General features: G+C 35.5%; 1 protein-coding gene across 1 annotated transcript in view; it reads right to left on the reverse strand.

Annotated features, from left to right (window-relative positions):
• Positions 1-25,684, reverse strand: part of LOC147841174 (uncharacterized) — an 89,547-nt gene extending 63,863 nt beyond the window's left edge. The window contains exon 1 of the mRNA XM_087279930.1: positions 25,493-25,684. Within this exon, the coding sequence (XP_087136056.1) occupies positions 25,493-25,684 (192 nt within the window). The remainder of the gene's footprint in view (positions 1-25,492) is intronic.
• Between the last annotated feature and the right edge of the window lie 812 nt (positions 25,685-26,496).

The raw sequence follows: 26,496 nt of genomic DNA on the forward strand, positions 1-26,496 counted from the left end.
TTTAATTTTTTAAATACACAACAAAACAAAAAATAACAATTAGTTAATAAATAAATAAACTAAATATTTTATTATCGGTAAAGTTAATTGTTGCAACTTGGGCTCATTCTGAAATCGTAGCCTTATATATATTTCTGGAGATTGTGAATGATGTATCCAGAGCTATGCAAGGCTGCATTTCATCTTTAAAACAAACACTACGAGGTGGTATGACACAGTTCCTTTTATCGCTTACCAGCTAACCACTTACCTCCGTATAGAGAGCTTTTCTGCTGTTACCAATTTGTTCGGTAGCTCGACATGTACGTCGACAAACTTGAGACACAGAGCGGAGTTGACCACGACAACGGGGATCGAGTCTGGTAAAGAACAGCTCCAATATAAACAAGTAAATAACAGGGTGATAATGTGGTAAAGTCTGAAAATGTGGTAAATCAGATGAGGGCATTTCTTTTTCTGGATTGCTTTTTTAAACACTGAGGTTGGGTTTGGGAAAATGGGTGGCAGGGTCAATCGGTACTTTTTAAAACTCTATTGTTTGGGTTTATGGAAGGGGGAAGGTGAGTCAGTCGATCGGTCAGACTGTCAGTCATTCAGTTAGTAGACAGTCAGTCAACAGCGGCCTCTGGTGGATTTACATGAGAACAGCAGGTGCAAATGACACTCACATGAGAAATTTGAGATCTGAAAAAGCGTACACGGCAGCCTCTGGTGGATTTGGAAAAACTGCAAAAAAAATAACAGAAATCCTGGCATATATTTGGTGCTCTCCAGAAATGTATATAGCCGTACATTTTCAGAATGAGCCTGTGTTGGTATTTTGCATTGGTTGTAGCTATTTTAAGTATAAAAATAATTCCTTAAACACTGGCAGAAATATATTTAAGGTTTTCTATACGTTTTAGTTCATGTTTTTTCCCTTTGTTTTAGTTAACATTTATTATATTTTAAGCAATATAGTTTTAGCAAACTAACAATCCTTCTTGAGAGTTGTAGTTTAATTACTGAAATAAACCACTGCTATACCTTTACCTTTAAGTCTTCTACGTAAAAATCACCTTGACAAGTAAAGCATTATTTACTGAGTGTTTGTGTGTTTCAGTAAACTCTCTTCATAATCATTCAATAACAGCCTCTTGAAAAGCCTGATTAGACTGTGACAGCTTCATAAAACAACCTGAGCTCAAATAGGGCAAACAAACTATTAAGGTCAAAGGAAAATCAAACAATAAATGTTGCTGGGATGATCTTTAATGTGCTGTGATAAATGACTGGCGCTTACATCCTCCTTAAACAGAAACAAAATACACACTTTCTTTTTCGCAGAAAGACTGAACGTAGACATCAGTGCAGGAAACATCAGAGATGGAGACAATATTGAGTCATCTAATTTTACAGTACTTTTAGGAAAGGGATGTCCAATGACTTAAGTTACAGTATTTAACTGCATAACAAATTATTGATATTATGTATCATCTGATCTATAAGATTGAAGTCATTTTCCATCAAATACACTACCAAAGCTTCGTGGCCAATACTTTGGAAACATTTTACTAATTAAAATGTTTTCTATTTCAACATATTAAGTGACATTTCTTTCCTACACAAAATTGTTTGGTATGCTGATTTGTGCTTAAACTAAATTATTAATGAATGCCTTTACTGTCACTTTTGTTCCATTAACTACATTCTGGCTAAATGAGTACATATTTATAAAAGAAATAAAAATAAATAAAATAAAAATATTATTATTATTATTATTATTATTATTATTATTATTATTATTATTATTATTTAACTGTTATATATTATTATTATTATTATTATTATTATTTAATTGTTATATTATTATTATTATTATTATTATTATTATTAATAATATTATATATTTTTATTATTATTTTACTTGTTGTTCTTGTACTATTGGTGTCTCATTTTAACACCTGAAAATTGTACTAATTAATTTAGTGTCCATTTTACCGATAGCAAGAGTTTACATCCAGTATATATTCATGTTATTGGGAAAGCTGATACATATTTTAGTGCATAAAACTGAAAATATGTTTCAAAGTCAAAGCAATAATAGTGATAATCAAAAAAACAGCTTATGTCACATCATTTTGGATGCAGAACAGAGGCAAATAATACAACCATAAAATGAATCAAGTTATATAACAACTGAAATGAAATGAAAATTATATTAAATATTTTCAAAGCATTTAAATCATTTTAATTTATTTTAATTACTGATCTTCGGTTTAATTTAATCGAATAAAAAAACATGATGTAGAAACTGATACTATAAAAATAAAGTAAAACAATCTTTAAAATAAAAATAAAAATATATATATATTTTTTAAATGTAAAAAATAGATAAATAAAAATCATTTTGAAGCACTTAAATAACTAACTGATAACTAATCTCTTGGGGTTTAATTTAATCGAAGTGTAGAAAGACACTATAATAATACGGTAAAGCAATATTTAAAAACTATTCTAGATAAAATAAAAATAAAATATTTGTTGTTGTAAAATGTGTTGGTTCTTTTGTAAAAATAATTTTAAAAAATTGACTGTTTAGTTCCTTTGTAGATCTAATCTGAAATGCACATTCAGATTAAACTGTTAAACTCCATAGAAACCTAAAATATGGTCATGTTGAATAAGTGATTAATATCTGTTTTAACAGTAATAATAAACAGCAAATAGGCTCATCATTTTCATTCTGAAAAGTCCGTATTTCATACTGAATGTGTGTTTCCAAATCTAAAGTGTTCCCCAATTCTATCCTTTCCTTTCACACAAATGAAAGACTTATAAATCCAGCAGATTTCCTTTTACTGTCAACATCCCCATACGTCCTGATGCTACTTCATGACATCCGGCGTCCTCACCGCGAGTCCTTTCATGTTTAGCAGACAGATTTTACATTCGGCGAGTGAAGATAGCATTGCGTTTCTGAGGGAAATGAGAATCCGGACTGATTTCTGAAAGTGCAAAATAGTCTCATCTTCTCTCGCATTGTCAACAACCTGCTGTTTACTGTCTTTCCGAGTTTCTCCATCTCACTTACGCATAAAACATTCATACCCAAGATGGCAGATGAAAGAGCAGCGGCTGGTAAAAACGAGAAAAAGAAAAAGAAAGAGAAAGAGGAGAGGAAAAGAGCGGCAGTTCTCCCGAGGCTCAATCCCTCTCTGATCGAGTACAAACACTTCTTTTTCAAAGAAACCACTAAACATAGACTTATCATAATCCGCACAAATAATACACAGCATATTCTACAGCGTGTAAGTCTCCAAAAATGACTTCTTAAATCCTATATAATGACGAGCTAAAATGTTATGCCTCAGATGCTCGCTGAAGATGTAAATATTTGCTTCTTTGGCAGATTTTATGGATTGTGTGTGTTATATTTAGGAAACATTGTATTTTTAATTAAGTTCACCGTTGGGGGATGGTGGGGCGAGTCGTCACAGAGTTTGCTTTTTAGCTTTGAGTCGAACATGTAGTTTAATTTAACACTGTAAAACGATGGTAATATTGCACACTTAACATGAAAATTGTAATATTTTATTTGGTTGCTTGGTGGATATACAGTACACAATAAAGCACAATCAAGCAGAAGTTCAGCTGATTCTACATATTTGATTTGATTTGTTTTGTCTTTGTCATGATGGCAGAGCATACTTTACTAGTTTTTCTTTAAGATGCTATTATTAAGCTTAAAGTGCAGTTTAAAGGCTTAACTGGGTTGGGTTATTCTTATGAAACCATTTAAATGACATTAAAAGTACATTGTGTAATTTTAACACCAGAATTAAGAATTTATTACATTTTTACTGCAGTTTTTACTGAAATTCTCATTACTGCAATGTGTCCGTTTATGTCTGAATGTTGTGATTTAAACATGATAACATACAAATTTTGGGAAAGGAATAATTTATTCTAATAGATTATTTAAAAATGACAGAACATATAATTTCTTAAATATTCCTGTATAATAATAATGAGAAAAAAGATAATGATATGTCCATGACATGTTCTTATCCCCCGAAACAATTTTAAAGTGTGTGCTGAGAAATTAACACATTATTTTGATGGTTCCTTTGAGTATTAGTAGACTGTCTGCATAATATGCATCTGTTGATACTGCTCCTTCAACAGACATTTAACTGAATATAAGAAACTTTGCATTTACGTACATATCAACTTACACTAACTCCAGCCCAAACCCCAACCTAACAGTCTACTCATAATCTAATGAGAATTAGTTGGCATGTAGACGCAATGTATCCAAATTCAACAAACGGACCATCAAAAGTCTGACCTAATATTATATATTATACTATTATATACTAATTAGGCAAGTTATTGTATAACGATGGTTTGTTCTGTAGTCTATCGAAAAAATGTTGCTTAAACAAGCTAATAATTTTGACCTTTCAAAATTATTTTCTCCAGACTTTCTTCAGAAGAAAAAATATTATCAGACATACTGTGAAAATGTCCTTGCTCTATTAAACATCATTTGGGAAAAAAAAAAAAAAAAAAAAAAATATATATATATATATATATATATATATATATATATATATATATATATATATATATATATATATATATATATATATATATATATATATATATATAAAATAAGAAATAAAATCCAACAAATAAAATAATTTTTAAAAAATCAAAGGGAAGCTAATAATTTAAGCTAATTTTAACTGTACTTCTCAGCTTAACCTCAACTTAATGTTCAGCTGGTTTTGGGGGTAGGTATTCCATTTTTCATGTTTGACAATGCTTTGCTCAGGGCATAATATGGAAAGGTAACTTGATCGGGACACTGGCTTTTACTCTGCATCTCCCGCACACCGGTGCGTGCCTCAAATACTAACAAAGGCTGTTTCACTGTCTTTGTTCCACAGTTGTTTATATTTACAGCTAAGTTTCTCTATACAGTATATGACTTTGTTTCATTCTAATGTCTGTATATTTTAACATGTAACTTAATAAACAACTTAGCCTGCTTCAAGGCGTTGAGATTCTTTCACTTTATCGATGATGATAACAACTTTAATGGAGTCAAATTAATTCCAATGGATTCAGATAAATAATAGATTTAAACAGGCCATCCTTCAACTGCTTTCCAATAATTGGATCAGAATAGCCTAAAGTGTTACAAAAGGATTGTTTAAACACACATAAAAGTTCAAATAAAGTTTATTTAATATAAAACTTAGTCATTTAGTAAAAATAAATTCTGTTCCCAACCATGTACAATGTTTTACAATGTTGTACGATCTTTTTTTAATTTTACTGCATTTCTACTGAAATTCTCATTACCGCAATGTGTCCATCAATGTCTGAATGTGCTTTTTGTTGTAGTTTAAACATATTACATGCGATTTTGGAATGAAAAACAAATGAATTATTTTAAAATATTATTAACAAGACAAAATTAATAATTTTTTGAATATCCATGTATAATAATAATGGAGAAAAACAGGTAAATGATGTGTCTCTGAATGATGCTCTCATCATCCAAACAATTTTATAGAATTGTTAAAACACACATAAAAAGCTCAAATGAAGTTTATTTAATATAAAAATTTGTCATTTAGTAAAAACATATAAACAATTCTGTTCTCTACCATGTACAATGTGTAATTTCAACATGAGAATAACCTTTTTTTTTTGTTTTACTGCATTTTCTACTGAAATTCTCATTGCCGCAATGTGTCCCTCTAATGTGTTTTATGTTGTAATTCAAACACATTAACATGCAAGTTTTGAGATAAAAAAAAAACAAAAAAAACAAAGGAATTGTTTTATAGATTATTAATAGACAGAACAAAAAAAATCCTAAGTTTTTATGTATGATTATAATGAAAAAAAAAAAACAGTTAAATCATGTCCGTGACTGTTCCTCATACTCCAAAACAATTTTAAAGGATTGCTAAAACACACATAAAAAGTCCAAATACAGTTTATTTATTATGAAACTTAGTGATTTAGTAAAATTTTTTTGACATTTTCTCATGTCAAAACGTTTAAGACTTTTTGATTATAATTACAAAACAAGTAGTTTTGTACATTTAGATAATTGTCGGATTTACATTTATTGATAAAAATGTTGTCTAAATATATGCGCCGAGTAAAAATGAGCTAATCCATCATAGTTTCTCTATTATTAGCAAAACATACTGAGGCACCTTATCTTCCACAACTCTATTCTCCATTGTTTCTGTAATGAGAATATAAGCATATTGCAGACTAGTTTTAAATAACATGAATTTAATGTTAATTTAAAATGTACTGTTTATATTTCATCCTTATGATTTGTTTAATTGAAGGCAGTTAGCAAGATAAAAAAGAAAAGCTTTAGCAAAGACAAGGTTTACTAAATTCAGTAAAAATTATACAGCAACCCAAAACTGCTCGAGGAGTACAGAAGGAAGGAAAGAGAGAGGTTGGATTTGGACAGTGAAATATAGAATTTTCACTGCCTATAGTGTTTTGGAAATAGGATTGTATAGTAATAAATGCTGAAAAAAGTGGGCAAGGTATGTGCTGTAGGGTACGCAGACGTATAAATAAGGTTTTTAGCTTTGCAGATCCAAACACTTTCAGGATTTAAGCTATACAACTTTAGTATACAGCTCCAGAGGGTCAAAGTAGGCATATAGTTCACAGGCAACCAATGGAGATCATACACCCAAAGAATTATATTTTCTGATGGTTCTAACTGCTTATTTAATTTGAACTGAAACAACACAATTCTTGAGTTTTTTAGGGGGACAACTTAATTATTTTATGTTCAATTCACTTAAAGGTGCAGTGAGTGTCTTCAGAAATATTTTTTTTGTGCTGGTTGAAAGTCTCTTCACATTCCAATAGTACTGATTAAAGTAAATTATTTAAATGTGTTTATATGTATTTTTATATTCTGGGTGAGGTATAAGACTAAAAAATGTTCATCCAAATAAATATTGCCGGGCTGATATATCTCAAAATTCTGATAAGTAGCCTAAACTGTCTGTCAGCAAATGTAGATTTGAACATCTGTGCGTTCAACGGAGTCCGTGGTCATGTGGACAAGAGTGACAGCGCAAAAAAAAAAAACTAAACTTTTTAAAATTCTGAATCAATACTGGTGATAGTTTTGCACGCTGGAGGAAGGACGACACCATGGCTGAAGTACTTCTTTTAGACAGGTAATGTTATGTTTTAAAACTAATTTAGTCAAGCAAAGCTGATGTAGATTTGTGGTTACAAATGAGTTATATGCACAGAAGTGTTGTTCAGCAACTGAAATCCTCTGGCGATAGATTAATGTGACTATTTTCAGCTTCATAAGGCACCTTTTGCAGCATTGATTATGTAGATTTTTATTCAGTTTAACAACAAAACAGAAGTAAATGTATAGGCTAATCCACCTGGCCTGCTTTACTGAACTGAAGTTGCTTTTATATTCACATCACATTGGTTTATTATTGAACAATGACAGCCTGTGGCACGCTCTCTATATTGTTTATCGTCCTACTTTAAATATTCAGTCTGAAATAGCATGCAAGTATGGCTCAGAAATAAGTGTAATTCCTGCACCTTGCCAACCATACACTAAGCATACAGTAGTCGCTTTAGGACAAAGCATGTGAGAGAGTGAGATGGATGAGTGATGAGAGAGAGTGATGACAAGTTTTGCTTGCCAACTACAGTACATAACTGAAAATGTGATAGATATAATACAGTTTTTTCATTGGAAATTTTAGTATTATAAAGTACTATAAAGTTTTCTAACTGGTGAATGACATGAGTGGGACTCTGCCATCTTAAATGTGTGCATTCGTGACTTCAGGAGGCATGGCTTTGGACAACAGGGGAGGGATTGTTTTTGAAAGACATTATGCTAACCGGTAAGCATTTAGGCAGATCGCCTACTGCACCTTTAAATTTGTAAAAACTAATAGGTTAACTCAATTCCTTTATGTTGTTCCAACACAAAATCGATGGTGTGGAAGGCAGCATATTTTACAGTGTAGAATGGTATTCTGCACATTTGCTACAAACCGACAAATGTCTAAGCAGAAAGATTAAAATTACAGAGTTCTGGATTGACTGATTTCAAGCAGTTCAGAATCAATTCTTTCAATCTTTTTGACAATAACTCAGTTCATCATCCACTTTGATGCTTGAAGATTTCCCAACGTTTTCCTTTCACAAATAGCCAAATTACAAGGGTAATGTTCTGAATGCCATAATAGCAGTATACTTTAAACATAACATCTGATGTCTGTAAATAAAACCAGATATACAGTTGAAGTCAACATTATTAGCTCCTGTGAAGTGTTTTCTCTTTTTTAAATATTTCCTAAAGGATTTTTAACAGAGCAACGAAATTTTCACAGTATTTCCGATAATATTTAATCTTCTGGAGAAAGTCGTATTTGTTTTATAAAATGCACTTTTTTAAATATTATAGTAAAGAGGCCCTATTATGGGTTTGTGAAAAAGACCTTTCATGCAGTTTGTTACACAGCTCTAAGTGCAATGAGGGCTTAAATTTGAAAGTACACTGTGTTTAAAATGATTGATTTAGCTATGAAACAGTCGACTTAGAGTGGTTCGAATGAATCTCTGCAGTAACGAGCCTTTAGCCGTGCCAGCATGATGTCGATACAGAACTCAAGCCCCGCCCATTTTCTGCAAGCAGAGATCCGGGAAAAATTAACCCTGCTTTAATGCACTCCTGCTTTGTGCTCACACATATACTCTCTACTCGGACTACTTGTTGATAAGCCATGCTGAAAGTTTCTCTCTATCTCATGCTGAACGCAGTCGATCAATCACAACCAACTGGGTCATCGGACCAATCAGAACAGATTAGTATCGCGCTAAGGAGGGGGTTTGGGAACAAATGAATCGCTGAATGATTCATATGGGTGTCGTTGGAATAATTAGGTAAAAATAAATGCATATCATAAGACAATGAAAGTGTTTTTTGGCTTTGCATGCATATCAGCCTGTTGTTGGAGACCCCCAAAACCGAAATATAAAAATTTTAATGCATAATAGGGGCTCTTTAACACAAATAATATTAGTTTGCATTTATATTTATTTATGCACTTATTTTTACCTAATTATACCAATGACTCCCAAATGATTTGGTCAGCGATTCAGTTGTTCCTATCCCCTCCTTAGCGCGATGCTAATCTGCACTAATAGCTTTCTTAAGCAATATTATTTTCTATTTATTAACTATATTTGTGCCAAAGATTAAAATAAAGATGTTGATCCTTTAAGCCCATTTCTCCGTTTGTCCTACCATAGCTTCATTCAGCCAGGATTTGTGCTAATCGTCAATATTTTAGAAAAACAAGTGTTACACATGTGCGCCATAAACGCAAATACCCCAACAGATGTCATATCAAAGCCGCTGGAGGCATTTAATCAATCATAATGACTAATAAGATGATTACATGATATAATCCCACCCTGCATTGGCATGTTTTCAATACTGCTTCTGAATTGCACCTTGAAATGCGAAGCTTTCAATCCAATCATTCAAATGACTCTATAATAATCTATATACAGCCAAAGCTTTTTTTTTTTTAGTAGTCTGACAGCAATATGTAGCTCTGTAGCTTTCTCAAAAGACCTGGTTTTAAGCAGCAACCCGGTGATAATGGAGAAAGAATACGCTTAAAGGAGAGGCCATTACTCTATTGAGTCTGATGCAATGGAAATGCAAGGAAATAATTGACTTAAAAGGTTATAACTCGACCTAGAGGCGAACTCACCTAAACTGACACCGTTATTTAGCGTCTACAGCGCTGTGGTTTTCTTCGAGCAGCTTTATCTGCGTTTGTCTTTTGAAAATGAGAGCTGAAGAAATACATTTGTTCAGCTCTTCCAAAGCTGCGACGGACATTTTTGCAGAAAGGGTAGCAGTGTGTTGCAATCCTACAATTAATGTTAATTCATCTCATAACATTTAGGACACAAATAACTGTTTATTATCATCATCATCCTTGTTCTTCAATCATTTACATTTGACATTCATTTAGTGGAAGCTTTTAGTGAGCTGCTAAGAAAATGACTTTTCCATTAAGGCACCTTGGGAGTAATTGTCCCTAAGTACTTGCTTAACATTTCCAGTGTCGTTCTTTGATGATTGACACGGTTGTTTGTTATGATGTGGCCAATACAGTAAAGCCTTCCATCAGTTTTACTGATAAACTATTACAAAAAAATATATTTTTGTGTTACGGCTGTTGCCGTCTCTGTTGTGCTTGCGTGTGTGTCATGACGTCACTCACTGTTTGTTTCCTAGACTCCGCCTTTGCGCACCTGCGGCGAGTTGCTTGTTGAAAATTGGCTATAAATACGGACCAACATTGAGCGGAGAGAGAAGAGACTTCACAGCCAGCCATCAAGCTTCTTTTATTTTCTTTCTTTAATTTACTGTTTTGTTTTCTTTAAGTCTTACTTTGATCTGATTTGCTAATTGTTGGGTTGTTTAGTCTTAGGTTAAGCGTTGTATGTTTGTAGGAGAACGTGAGTTTTTTGATTCTTTATTGATTCTTACTTAGTTGTGACATGATTTGTTTGATTGTTTTGGTTGTAATTTATTAATTAATTTTCTTGTCAGCTTAGTCCCTTTATTAATCTGGGGTCACCACAGCGGAAGGAACCGCCAACTTATCCAGCTAGATTTTACGCAGCAGATGCCCTTCCAGCCGCAACCAATCTCTGGAAAACATTCACACACACATTGACACACACTACGGACAATTTAGTCTACCCAATTCACCTGTACCGCATGTCTTTGGACTTTGGGGGAAACCAGAGCACCCGGAGGAAACCCATGTGAATGCTGGGAGAACATGCAAACTCCACACAGAAACGCCAACTGAGCCAAAGCTCGAACCAGCAACCTTCTTGCTGTGAGTCGACAGCACTACCTACTGCGCCACTGCTTCACCCTGTTTTGGTTGTAATAAATTTCTTAATTTAGACAACTTAGTTCATGTGTCCTCTTTATGTTGCGTTCCCTTTAAGCATTAATTATTTTGTGTTGATATAAAAAGGGTTCGTAACATTTCGTTTAATAAGGCAGGCATGCAAGCTCTTGTAACATAAATGCATCACTTTTTTATTAATTTAATGAGTTCTTCCTAAATAAAAGTATTAGGAAAAGTAAATATGGTCCCCAAACCAATACAGTGGTCCTTCGCTATAATGTGGTTCACTTTTTCGTGGCCTCGCAGTTTAATTTATTTTATTTATTTTATTTTTTTTGTCCAATTTCACATGCTTTTTTTTCTACAGAGCATTGTGTTCTGCTTCTTGATTAGTGCATTTTGTTCTGCATTCTGACTGGCTGTTGATCATTGTCAATTGTTCTCTTCAATGCTGTGTCTTCTTTACAGTACAGAATGCGTTCAGCTTGCCAAATTTACACAAATCTTCGATTGGTAGCAGTGTGACACTGAAGTGCTATACTGTACGCTTGCAAGTTTTCTTCCCAACAGGGCTTGACAATAACTTTTTTTGATCACCAGTCACTGTGGACAGTAGATTTCCAACATAACCACTCTCCATTTTCACTTGCCACAATTTTTTTGTTGAGAAAATGTTTTATATGCATAAATGTGACTGTGATTTAAATTTTTTGTTATGTCCACATGCCACATTCATGTGTGTGTGTGTGTGTGTGTGTGTGTGTGTGTTCGTGTTGTGTATGAGCTTGCTCAATTGCTATTTGTTTTTATTTCACATGATTTTCAGGGCTCAAAATTAAGAATTTACCAAGTTTATCTCTGACCACAACAAACATAAATACTTTTTTTTTTTTTAAAGATACAAATAGTATAATGTCTTGTGGCTGAACACAGTTACAGGCCTTAAAACAAGTAAATTATAAACCTTCACTTCATTATGGTTCAGTTCTGAACTGTGGCTTCTGGTCAAATATAATCCCAATGTATAAACTCAAAATTCCAGATCCTGCGATGAGACTATTGCGGATGCACAAACGATATATTGTGCAGCCCTACATTAAATCACTATTTACCCTTTTCATCTCACTGCAATAATAACGAACAAAAAACTGAGCATTTCAGACATGTTACCGAGTCATATACTGAGCTAATAGTAAATCATGATAATTAACGATTTTATGAAGCCTTCATGCTCAAGATTATAAAAATATAGGAGAAAAACATCCTTAACCAGGTCTGATTATTACAAAGCAAATTACTGAAATTCCTCAAGGGATCTGATTCAATCAATTGCTGTCTTTTAGTACTTGCCATTAATTGGGCCTGAATTTCCCCAGGCGCTTCAACATGGAGATTTCATCCCATGATTAAATTAAGACTCTCGTTCTTGTCAGGCTTGTTTCGTTTATCCAGAGCTTTTTACAGTACAGTCACATGTGTTTCAGCTCATCTTTTATGAAGCATGATAGTACCTGCAGGTCAATTTCAAATGACGGGAGCTGCATAACACATTTTTTTTTTTTGATTCCTTTTCTTTTGTGCCCCTAAAAAAGAATTTTATATATTTATAATCATCATATGAGTTTGAATGCCATGAGGTTTAGAAAATAATATAGACTTTTTAGTTGTGTATTTATTATTTCTTCAAAGGGACAGCAGAAATTGGAATCATTTAATGCAATGTTTTCCAACCATCATTTTCTAATGTATTTTCACTGCTGAAGTAGTAAAGCTAAATAGGTAACACTTTATTTTGAGGGTCCATTTGAGTATTAGTAGACTGCCTGCTTACGATCTATTGATACTGCTCCCTCAACAAACATTTAACTGACTCTAAGAAACATGTCAACTTACACTAATGCGGAGTTCAGACTGCACGATTTTCAAAGTAGACGTGTCACAAATGTTTTTACACTGCATGACTATCTGGGCTAGCATTTCTTCGCTGCTTTGTTTACACTGCAAGATGGATTGGCGAAAGGAGGTTTTACACTGCGTGAATTTACAATAGGAAGAATCGCCGACAACTTTGTCCAAACTATGTTTCACAACCAAAAACAAATTGTATATCTTTAGTTATTAACTGCATAACGAGAAAGAAGCCTTTAAAGAGGTAGAAAATGTACTTATTTGCTCATCTGGGTTTGAAGGGAATTAGCAATTTTTCCTCAACTTTATTTATTTTTTTGACCTGATTGTGATATTGCTCAGACGACATGTCAAACACAGGCCAGACACGGGTGCTCCAGCCAAATTTCAACTAGTTTTCCTCCATTTCTTGACATCATTGACATCCCACCCTACTCATCATTCTCTCTTCATATAATCAAAAAATCCTATTATATATCCATAATACACTGTGATATAGGCAGGTTTGGATCGCATTGCTTTCTCACTACAGTTGATTCGCTCCAGAGTTCGTTTCAATCAAGCTGAGACCACCTCATTCGGGCGATCTTAGACCGATTGTTTTGGTGCGGATCCGAGCGAATTCACATATGACAAGAGAACCATGCTAACTGGAAAAACGCGCCAGATTATGGAACAAAAGTCTAGGTGTGAAAGCCCCCTAAATACACAAAGAAAAATGGGGAACAGCTGACAAAGGGTGGAGAGAGCTGTTATATTTTTATATTGCTGTTATATATTGAAAACAAATATATGTTAAAAAAACAACAAAAAAAATAACATTGCGGATGAATCAACCGCATGATTCACTTGAAATATTATTGAACAGGTCTCGACTGTCATTTTTAATCAATGACTATTAACACATCTTTTTATCATTGTCTTATGAACTATCCCAGCAGGCACACAATGTTATAAATGCTAGTATTAGGTTAGATTTAGGTTGTGATGTCAGGTCACTAGCCAAGGTTATATTGACATCCATAATGACATCAAATGACAATGATATTCGATTGATTTTAAATTGTATTGGAAAGTAGAGATCTGCGCAGGACTAAATTTTGAATCCCGCTCCTGCCAGGTTTTAGCCCTAACCCGACCGCTCCCGCTATTATTAAGCATTTGTGGTCCCGCTGCCTGACCCGCCCAATTTTCTACCTGCGGCCGTTCCCGCTAACGTGCGGGTGGGGGGAGGTCAAAACCAAAAACCACCCAGCTATGCAGAGTCCAGACAGCCTATAACAAGCTGTCTGTACAAACACACACACACCTTTCACTCGTGAATTCATACACACGCGCGGGTGTCAGGAGCGATATTGTTAGACCGCTCACTCCCGTCCAAAATTTGATTGCTGGTCGGGTCCTGTGGCTACTGCGAATGCAGACCTCTATTGGAAAGTGACCAAAACTTAACTTCGAGGCAACATCTTAAACCAACATCATATTGATGTCAAATGCTGACATTTAATCATCAGGTATGGAAACCAAAATCCAACATCTGATAGACGTCATAATGGTAAAGTCCACACAACCTCAAGCTGTAACATTAAAACATGTTGACATTTGGTTGTTTTAGGATTGGAAAGTGACCAAAATCCAACATCTGTCTGAAGTTGGACATTGACATTTTCACCCGAAATGCAACATTCCCATGACGTTGGGGTACAAGGACAATCTGACATCATGTCGAAGTCCTGTGTCTTCTGGCATAATATTGTTTATACAGTTTACGATTTTTTTTTTAAAATAAGCAGCATCTGCAGTATTATTTAGCCCCTGCTTCTGAATCAGCGCTTTAATGACAGTTCATATCAATGACCAGAGTTTTCCACCTCACGACTGAACTTTACTCTTGACCCTGTCAGATCAGAGCCCGGTGATCACAGCCTCAATAACATTATACAGACTTTCCAGAGTTTCCTCTGCTCTTTCTCTCTGACTTCTGCCTCCTCTGTCAATGAGAAGTGTTTCTTTTTTGTGTCTCTTCATAAAAGCATCACCCGGCCTCAGTCATTGAACACAGAGAAATCGCAGCTCACAAAAGCAAACATGATTTTTCACTGACCTGCAAAACTGCCCACGCAGAATTGAGTCTAATTCTGGGAAACACGAAGTTTATTCGCCGGGTTTTTATACATAACTCTGCCTCTCGGGTCAGGACAAAGGAGATTGGATTGCACATTGTTGACAATCATTTTTCTGGTTGCCCCTCAAAGATTCTATTTTGAAGCTGATGAGATTATATTTCATATAGAGATTGAGGCGGTAACCTTGACTCTGTGTTTAGAGTAGTTCTGCAATAGCTGTATTTCATCTGATTAGTTTCCTCAGAGGCACACCGACTATGTAAAGAGGAAATATGAAGCTACGGGCACTTGAATACAATATACTTTAGAGACTTGTAACAGGATTTTTGCTTTCTGTTTTGATTTATACAATACATTTACATGAGCAAATACTGCAAAAGGCTTTGGCCAACAGATATTTACAGTACTGTATTCTCTAGTACAGTATAATTCAATATAAAGCTGCTGCTTTACTGTAACAGGTTCATTCATTCATTCATTCATTCATTTTCCTTCGGCTTAGTCCCTTTATTCATCAGTGGTCGCCACAGCAGAATGAACCACCAACTTATCCAGCTTATGTTTTACACAGCGGATGCCCTTCCAGCTGCACCCCAGTACTGGGAAACATCCATACACACTCATTTAGAGACAATCAAGTTTATGCAATTCTCCTATACTACATGTCTTTGTACTGTGGGGGAAAGCGGAGCACCTGGAGGAAACCCACGTCAACACGGGGAGAACATGCAAACTCTACACAGAAACGCCAACTGACCCAGCCTGGACTCGAACCAGTGACCTTCTTGCTGTGAGGCGACAGTATATAAACATATAAAATCATTATTTCATACTTATGCAATGTAATCTCAAACAGCATTGATAACTTTTTGATTTAGTGCCTAATTAGTAATCTCAATTGTACATTTCAGTACCATTTGCTCATAATCTACTGAGAATGGGGTTTAAGGACACTCCTCCTTTTTAAAAACATACTTATGAGATTATATAAATATGCGCAAAATAGCCACTTTACATTCTGACAATGTGTAAAATGATTACATTTCCTTGTGAGATTGGACTGAAAATATAAATAAAAGTATTAGTTCTGTGAAAAACTTTTATTTTAAAGTTGGTTATTAACAAAGTAAATAACAAAAAGATAATTAGGAGTATCTTTTAAGTATTCAGTTTATCTAAAGACATTTCTTTGTAAATAATTATGAAATTTACTACCAAATTCAACGTAAAATTCACTTTTGTTTTGTAGATGAGAATTACAACATGTAATTAAAAATAACATAATAAAGGAAAGAAAACTAAGAACTCATAGATGAATGAATAGCCAAGCCATCATTACATCCTATAGAACGATGAGATCAAGACCTACTTGTACCAGATGGAAGAGAAGAGAATGGAGAAGGAAATGAACTGCTTATGATCAGTGAAGCATGGTGGTAGTAATGTAAAGGCGTGGGCATAGACTACTGTCAATGGAACTGGTTCTCTTGTTTTTATTGATGATTTGACTGTTGGGAAAAGCAGCAGGATGAATTCTAAAATTCTAATTCAGCCGTATTCTTCAGAACTCATTGGACGGCACTTCACAGTGCAGATCCAAAGAATAATGTAAAAGCAATCAAAGAGTTTTTGAAGGTGAGTTTTTTTAAATGTTAGAATTGTGTCAATGTCCAAATATTTATGGACCTAAAGTAACTGTATATTTAGTAGGGAACAATATATTGTCTTGGTTGGTCATGTAAATTATGGTGCAATAACTGCATAATAAGCTGCCAGTACTGCTACTTTTATTCCTTTTATCCGGCTATGCACTTATTTATTTCTATACATACTAATTATTCTTCAATAAAAGTCACATCATTAAACTGCAGAGTCACATTTTCAACATTTAAAGTTGTCAGAACAGATATCAACATTTTAAAGGAGACCTATTATGCCCCTTTCTACAAGATGTAAAGTAAATGTCTAATGTCCCTAGAGTGTGTATGCAAAATTTCAGCTTAAAATACCTACAAATAATGTTATACAGCTCTTTGAAACTGCCCCTTTTAGTCTTTGATCCTAGTTGTGACATTTTGGTGACTGTTGCTTTAAATTCAAATGAGATTGGACTATTTTCAAAAGAGGGTGGAGCTACAAATGTCTTTGTCAACATAATGGCAGATTCAAAAACAAGACTAAGAATCTATGCTGATGATGGAGAGATTGTTACTAATGGGTGGAGTTTTCCCCCTCTGATGACATGTACAATGTCTGTTTTTATGAAGTGTGATTATAAAAAATGTAATTAATACATTTTTACCATTAGAAACTGGTTATATTGACACACTGTCACAACACAACTGTGCTTAAAAAAGTTCTAAAAGTAATTTTTGCATAAAATGACCCCTTTAAAATGCAATACAAAAGTGTAAATAAACCACAAATAAACCACAAATCCAGGAAACTGTTAATGTATATTTCAAACAGTACATAAGTGCATGTTCAAAAATGCTGTTAATAAGGCATGATAAGGCTTATCAGACTTAAAGTGACCTACTACACCCTATCAAGAGGACGTGCTGTTGCTCATGTGTTCAGCCAGTGATTCAGACTGTCAGTGAAGGGAAGCTTAGGGCCAGACCGGACCCCAGGGACCCACCGGATACACACCAGGAACAACTCCTGTCAGTCAAAGCCAGGAAACATGAGGCCAACACAGTGAAGAGTACAGAAACTTCACTGCAGAGGTGACTGTTATAAGAGCAGTGTTAGGAAACTTCATGCACATACTGTACAGTAGACAGAAAAGCACTCAGAGGAAAAAAAAATGGACTGCTGCTTTTGTTTTGGCTGAAAAATGACTGATTTCTTTTAACCGCCAAAAACCTGCATCAACTGAGAACAGTCAAATAGTCTCTGGGAATCAAAGTTGGCATCGCCTGACAAACTAGACAGTGATTTATTCAGTATTTTTAAACTTTATAATGTGTTGTGACTCAGTCTTTAGTTATAGTATACATTTAACACCAGGGGCAGATATTTCAAAGGATAGCTCACCCAAAACATTATGGGCTTATATTGACGGTCCATGCGCAAAACAGAAAGCGCACGGAGCAAATGCATTCAGGGTGTGTCATAATCCATATTTTCTAATATAAGGACGGGAAAATCCGCTTTGCGCCATGGCGCATGGTCTAAGAAGGTTGAGTTTATTTTCTTAATGAGTTATAGGTGTGTTTTGAGAATAAAACAATCAGAGTCTCATCTCCCATAGACTGATTTCACGCGGCCGCCATTTTCAAAAGCGAAATCGAGGCTGCGGTGAGAAGAAACCCGGAAGTATCATTGGGAGTTACATAGGAATGTTGTGTAGCTGGCTATATATCTTATCAGCAAAGAGAAAGTGACACAAATGTGTAATTTCTCCGCCTTTCGGGTGACCCGAAGGTCCGTTCTGAATGAATGGTGAATGTAAAAAGGGATATCAGAGCTCATTTTCAGCTAAGTTAAGGGAAATAGCACTAGTTAGCTAACGTTTTCTTTCCCAAACACACGTTTTAGATGCTATTCATCAAACTCGAGTAAATAAACTGATTCTTTCACTATATTAGACTTGTCTCGATACTGAATTAAAAGAAAGACCAGCAATTTCGCGCTAACATTTAAGGCAATGTTGATGGCTTTCTTGAAACAGCGCTGATTTGCCATTGTGTTCACGTGTTCAACAGAAATGATTGTGATTGGCCGAGAAGGTCATCAGTTCACCCACCGCTGTATACTGAGCACAAATACAGAGGAGCCGAGCGATCTGCTTGATGACTCGACTGATCTTGACGGCTGCTTCGCGCTCCAGTCCGTGTATCTGTGCTTGCACTGGGTGAAGAACGGTAAACTGAGCGCAAACCAAACACAGATACACTGAGACTAAAGCGTGAAGCCGTGAAGATCAGTCGAGTCATCAAGCAGATCGCTCGGCTCGTCTGTATTTGTGCTCAGTGTTAGCGGGAAATAGCCAGGTTTAAAACTTCAGTACCGGGACAACACTATTAAAGACAACACGAGGGTGTGTTGCAGAGGACTGCAGTGTTTTATAACTCACCGGGTTACACAGGCTGAAGCAGGAAAGCGTCCTCACTGTGTTTAACTAGTGCCATGTTAGCGCGAAATTGCCATGAGCTGAAGCCTAGGAGGACACTTAAGCGTATCACTGAGATTGTGATCTTGTTTGATGCTAAATTGCTTTTAAATGTTTAAAATAAACTTACTGAATAATATTAAAGTGATGGTTACACCATTTCTGCATTTTGAAATCTCTGCAACAGCTGGAGGTTTATACATGGCATGTTACTGCAATGTTTACAGTGCTGGACCTATACTTCCGGGTTTCTTCCCACTGCAGCCTCGCTTTGATTCTTCAAAATGGCGGCCGCGTGAAATAAGCGTATTCCCTTTAAGAGCCTTGCATCGCGCCATAAGCGCATTTGCTATTTACATGATGTAAAGTAAGTTCACTTACGCTTTTGCTCTCGTGGATAGGGAAACCTTTACGCACAGACATCAATTAGCCTATAAATAACTAATTTTGTTTGTTAAGCGCAAAGATTTGTTTCAAAACTATTTCTAAATTCAGTTCTAATTTCCAGCAAACGAATAAATGAACAATAATAACGAAGTGTGTTCAAAATACTGAGTTATTTCCAAATACACCTGCTACGCCCCATATGGTCTAAAAACTGACAGGTGGATAAATCTAAGCTTGTTTTTAATAAAACAAATATAAATATGGATATAATAAATAATACTGCTAATAATAATAACATTATACAAAAACAAATTGAATGAACTGAAAAAGCCTCCCGAGATGAAGAAGGATTCAAGGCAGTGGTCTTTAAATTAATGTAGGCTAGAAAATAATATGTTTTGTAATATTTTAATTCTTTATATTTATATCCTGTATAAATCCTTATTATATCCTATATATATCCTTAATATTTTAATTATTTTTCATATGTAAAGATATTTGCGTATTGCTCTACATTTTGTGTGTTTTAAGCAGCGTGTAAGCGTGTAAAGACTTTAGACAGAGTTTGTTCTGGTCTAAAGAAAAGACTATTACAGTTTCTCAAAATAGCAACACGCCAAAACACTCCTGCTTTTTTAGACCAGAACGCCTATGGGCGCACATCTGAGCGCAAATGCATTTGCTATTTAAAGAGCGTAGCGCAACGCCTCAAAACGACTCTTGCACCAAGCTGAAACTAGCAAACAAGTATTGCGTCACGCCTTGCGCCACATTGCGCCGGGTGTATGATAGGGCCCTGTGTATTAACTTGTTTCAAACCTGTATGAGAAGGAAGATGGTTTGAAAAAAGGTTGGAAACCTGTAAATGACTTCTATAGTATTTGTTTTTCCTACTATTGAAGATAATTGGTCACATGGTTTTAACATTTGTCAGAACATACTTATTTTGTTTAACAGATTTAGAAATTCCTGTCATTGTGTTTGGCATGCTCTTTGGCATTATTAGTGTTTGGCATGCTCTCCCAGGAGAAAACCCTGAGCTCATTTAATCCTTGAGCTCAGGGATTCCTCCCGTTTGCAGGTAGAGAGGGGAGTTTGAGCTTAGGTAGGTCTCGAAATGTTTGTTTTTTTTTTTTTTTTGGTAAGAGATTTGTTGTTTGAGATTTGGCTGTCTGCAACAGGTAAAAGTTCATCAGAATATAAGTTTGAACTGTTAAACGCTTCCTAGCCTTCTTCAGTCTGTTACAGTATGAAATTTACAGTATGTGTATTGACAACAAACAAAGTTGTAATTTGATGTTGCCATAAATGAGTGTGGAATCATGGGAATTGTATCCAATGGGACTCCTGCAGAAATGATGTTGATGGATAAGCTAATGTATTCAACACTTACTATTATTCTATATGAAGCAGAGTAAAGGCTCTATTTTAACAATCTAGCTATTTTAAGGACAGAAAAATACAGTTTGTGCTGCGGCACATGGTCTAACAGGGTTGTGCTCACATTAATATATACAAATTTAATCATTTAAAAACAAGACAAAATAAAGAGATTTTGATTAAACCAGTAGTAGTTACACAGAGCATTTGTCTGTAAAGACATCCTTGAGAACTGAAGATGTGAAGCATGTTATTTCATGTTAAGCACATTGTCATGTTCTATAAGTGAAGGTCTAATGATTTGAACAGACATGCACACTGCTCACCTTAAGCCTGAATGAGTCAATGCATCTAAGAAAAGACATGCAGACATCTGGATATCAGTATACAGTACAGCCATAGCTTGAGCTTAAGCTTGTATCACACAAACTAAACCATGCAAGTCAAAAACGAGGATGTGGTATGCTATAAAATCAAATTAACTTCTTCATGTTTCTGCTCTTTATTGTAAAAGTACTGGGAACAGAGAGTGACCTTGTACAAGCTGTACTCCATCAAATTGCAATAACAAATAGTCAAAATAATAAAAAATAAATAAAAAAAAAACAATGTTGGGTTCACAAAACCATGTCTGGAGATTTTTAAAAAAACTTTGTGAAGGTTATGTAGAATTACAGAAAGTTGAAAAGTTTGGTGAATGTAAAATTAAAAGTCTGGATCCTTGAACCAACTGTACCAGACATTGAGAGAAAAGAAATGATGCTGCTGTGTGTATTATAAGAAAACCGAAGTGTTTTTTTTTTCTTTTTTTTTTTTTTTTACCTCAGATTGGGCTTGATGACAGGTAACCTTTTATAATAGCTGCACAGTATTATGAGACTTTTTATAACTTTTAATAACTATCATTTATTAAGTATTTGCCAGTATTTAGATCCTCGTGTTAAGCATTATTAACTCTACATTAATATAAATTAGTAAGACGTTTATAAATACAGCCACAGCAATATCACCCTGCATTTACTGAAGCTAAGCAGGGCTGAGCCTGGTCAGTACCTGGATAGGAGAATATATGGGAAAACTAGGTTGCTGTTGGAAGTGCTGCTAGAGGGGCCAGCAGGGAATGCTTAACATGTCGTCTGTGTGTGTCCTAACGCCCATACACTATACTGTCAGTGGACGCCGTTTTTCGGAAGAGACGTTAAAACACGTTTTCTGTGGTCATTAAAGATCCCATGGTACTTCTCGTAAAGAGTAGGAATGTAACCCTGAATCCTGGCCAAATTCCCTCAATTTGCCCTTACCCATCATTGCCTCCCCATCTACCAAATTGGCTCTATCACTGTCTCTCCACTCCACCTATAGCTGGTGTGTGGTGAACTCACTGGTACCATTGTCCTGTGGCCGTCATCGCATCGTCCAAGAGGATTCCGAACACTAGTGGTGGTGTGGAGATACCCCCCTCTAGAGTGTGAAACGCTATGGGTGTATGGCCATACACAATAAATGCGCTTTATATAAAATACACATTACATTACAGCTACAAATGAAGAGTTCACATGCAAAAACCTAAATGTTATCTGAAATGTTTGTCTACATTTGTATTTTCTTAGCTTACTATGTTTATGTTCAGTTAGTTCATTTTCATATTTGGTTTTTGCATCTGCACTCTTTAAATGCTGCATTCTTGACTTGTAAGCAATTTTCTAATGGGTTAAATGAGTTTATTTTTATATTTTGTTAATGATTAGTTTTTCATTGCTAAATTTGGTATAGATTAAATATAGCTTTATTTACAAAGATTAGTTATTTAAGAGTAGTCGGTGGTTTGAAGATCATTCAGTATTAGTAAGTAAATGATGAAATAAGAAAATAAGTTGAAGTAATTAATGAATGATGTGTCTGGTAATGAGGTGGGAAAATAATAAGTTTGCGCTTCATCCCACTCCATTTCAACCAGTATGTATTTTGTTTAAAGAATTGTTTTGTGTATGATTTTTTTTTCTGTTCGAAATAAACAAAACCAACCAAATTCTGTCATACTTTACTCGACTGCATTCCGTTGCCTTGCACTTGTACATGTGTATTGACTATAAAGTTGAATCTAATCTAATCTAACCCTTCATTAAATAATTCTACCAGTGGATCACGATCGACAGGTTGGCGACCACATTGTGTTCACATTTCAGTCAAACCACACTAGAGCTTATACAGAAACCAACCCAGGCTCATTTAAAATATGTGCCCACGACTATATTTTTGAGAACCAACAAATATGTACCCTAGACTGCATCTTGCAGTTTTTACTATCACAAATGCACTAGAGGGCACTGTGTACACTGACAATCTGAAATATGCTACTTGGACATGTTTTCTTATACCTGCCAATTCTCATAAATGCACCAGAGGCTTCTGTGGACATTTCTGATAATATTAGCGTCCTTCTTGTGCATGTTTATGAGAGAAGCCTTGTTGAAGGCTTGTCATTGTGCATAAAATATCAACCAACCCACACACCCCCCTTCCCTAAACCCAACCGATAATGTTTTGAGAAGAAAAGAAGAGAAAAAAAACAATTGTGACTGCATGCTTTGACTGCAACGTCATGCTGTTTAATTGGGTTTTGTTTTTACCTTCGTCCTTCGCCAGCCTCGAACTCTGGACCAAACAAACCAGTCATGCGGAAAACCCTTTCATATAGAGGTAAACAGTCAGCGGTACTGCCCCATAGCATTCATTTTAGACAACAAAAAGCAGACATACAGATGTTGCTAGATCGGGTATGATTGCGGCCGGAAATTCACGAGAATTATTTATATTACTTATTAAATTTGCCATTTATTGTATTTAACCATCACAGCACTGTAAAATAGTAGTTGTACCAAGTATTATTTATGTTATCTATTAAAACCCAATAAATTGTATTTTTAAAGCCTACACCCACCCCAAACCTAAACTCAACAGTCACATCACTGTAAAAATATTAATTATTTCTGGCCGCATGTAGACATGGTCAAGCAGATCAACATCAGGAAAGCATGGATCCATCCTGTCTAGTATCAACAATTCAGGCTGGTGTTGGTAGTGTAATGGTGTGGGGGATATTTTCTTGGCACTCTTTGGGACCATTAGTACCAATTGGGCATTGTGTCAATACCACAGCCGACCTGAGTATTGTTGCTGACCATGTCCATCCCTCTATGACCACAGTGTACCCATCTTCTTATGACTACTTCCAGCAGGATAAAGCACCATGTCATAAAGCGTGAATCATCTCAGACTGTCAGTCACCAGGTCTCAATCCAATAGAGCACTTTTGGGATGTGGTGGAATGGGAGATTCGCATCATGGATGTGCAGCCAACAAATCTGCAGCAACTGCTTAATGATATTATGTCAATATGGACCAAAATCTCTAAGGAATATTTCCAGTACCTTGTTGAATCTACACCACCAAGGCAGAAGATGGTCCAACCCAGTATTAGTAAGGTGTACCTAAAAAAGTGACCAGTGAGTGTTTGTAGCCACAAGCACATTTTTCTGAGTTCTCAAAAATGTACACCAGGACACATTTTCACAGTGGGCCTATGTTGATAGAAACGGTCTAGCTCCACTTGTTTGTTGTGCATTAAAATTTAAATGTCAGTGTTCACATTTACTCAAACAAACAGCGATAACAAAACAAATGGCGGCAGAGTTTGTTTTAATTGATCCAAACCTGCCAAGTGTGAACACAGCGTGACATGAGAGATCAAAGTTCAAAAGATCAGAGTAAACAGCATCAAACTGCAACACTTCCAACCTTTACTCAACCTACTGATTTCTCAAGCGCATTAAATTAGGTCACACAGAGCTTTTTAAACATCAAAAATAATTACCCACATCATCCTTAAGTTCCACTGATACAAGGAGTATATTAAGTCCAGGCGAGGGCACCTTCATTATCTCCAGTCTGGCAGAAGAAATGGACAATTGAGTGTGAGCTTGACTTATTAAGGTCAATGAACAAGCGTGTGGGTGAACGGACTTGGCAGATGCCAGCAGGTAAAGACAACAGCACGAGCACAAGAGACTAATCAGGGCTTTAGCACATCCCTGCGGATCCGCATACACACACACAGGAGCTCCCCAAGCCTCTGAACCAGGACCGACCACAGTGTCAGGCAAAGTTTATTCCAGCTGAAATCACACAACCGCTCACTAAACATACAAACACACGCCAGCAGCTGCTGCGGTGACACTGCCATTGAGAAATCCTTGAAAATAAGAGTGCATATTTAGGTTATAAAAAAGAGAAGTTAAATAGGAAAGTTGTCAGAGCGATAAATGCCGAGAGGAGACTGTGCTGGACCTCTCGAACCTCTGCTGATCCTCAGTCTTGTTGTTTTTGCTTGAGTTCATCGATGTGGGGAGGAAGAAAATGTGTTGGGCTTCTGGAGGGTGAAGCTCACAGTGGGTGAGGGCCGAGAGCGTTTGCCTGTATACTGTGGTTAAAAAGTAAGACTGAAAAACCATATCCAGACTGTAAAGACATGATGTCTCAAAACAGGCAGAAAAATATCAATGTGCGGACATTTCTCAAAGAGAGAATAGCACAAATCTTACCTGAAACAGTGTGTGGGAGCTCGAGTGCCCAGCAAGTGCACCGTTGTGATCGATGACTCTTGCTTGTTTCTTAATGCCTGTGACAGCGGTGACGTAATTTTGACAGTGGAGTGTTGCTTTTTGATTCATACTTGTAATCAGGTTGTCGTGTCCATGGTGAAACTGGATTTCGTGTTTGAAAAGTACACCCATTTTAAATTTATCAGTCATATACAAACATACGAAGAAAATGTTACGAAAATTACGAGCATGTTCTGTTTTCCTTTACGTTTTTATAATTGCAGAAGCGTGAATATTAATTACGCATGAAATATATATGACAGCAATTTTATTCCATAGCATTTTGGCAAAAAAAAAAAAAAGAAAAATCGCGTTGATTTTGTTACCATTCGATTATTTTTAAATTTTACCTCTCTTGCTGTGCATGAACTAAGCTATTAAATGGTCAATGTACAGTATGAGGCAGCTAGGCTAACCAAGCTGTAATTTTGATTCCAATCGGTTGCCTAATATGTAATGACTATACCCCTGTAATGCACACTGCAGTCCTTTTTTGTCTGGCTTCTCAAATATAATTAATTATATCCCTGGCAATGTCTGACACACCAGCGCATACATTGTAATTGACTTGCCAGGCACAAAAGCTTGACAGTTGTAGCAACAGTAACTAAGTAGGGGTGGCTTAACGAATGGTCAATCCTCTTTAGCTTATTGCTGCACCCGGAAGTAAGGAGATGCACAAATAATTTTTTAGTCATTACGAATTTTTACAACAAACAAGCACGTTTTAATACATTCATAACCGTGTTCATGTCTTGCCGTCATGCTTTTTTTAAAAACGGTAAAATAAAAACTGCTAGATTTCGCTATCTATAATCCATAATAATAACTCCAGTACAGCAGTCCCACAACATTCTGACACTCGATGACACTCGAATACCGTGTCAGAAAAGCCTAGTGACTGGGAATTGGCTTTTTGCAGTGTCTGCTATAATGTTAATGTT

Source organism: Danio rerio, chromosome 13, assembly GCF_052040795.2.
Source record: "Danio rerio strain M-AB ecotype USA chromosome 13, GRCz13ab, whole genome shotgun sequence".
Taxonomy (NCBI): domain Eukaryota; kingdom Metazoa; phylum Chordata; class Actinopteri; order Cypriniformes; family Danionidae; genus Danio; species Danio rerio.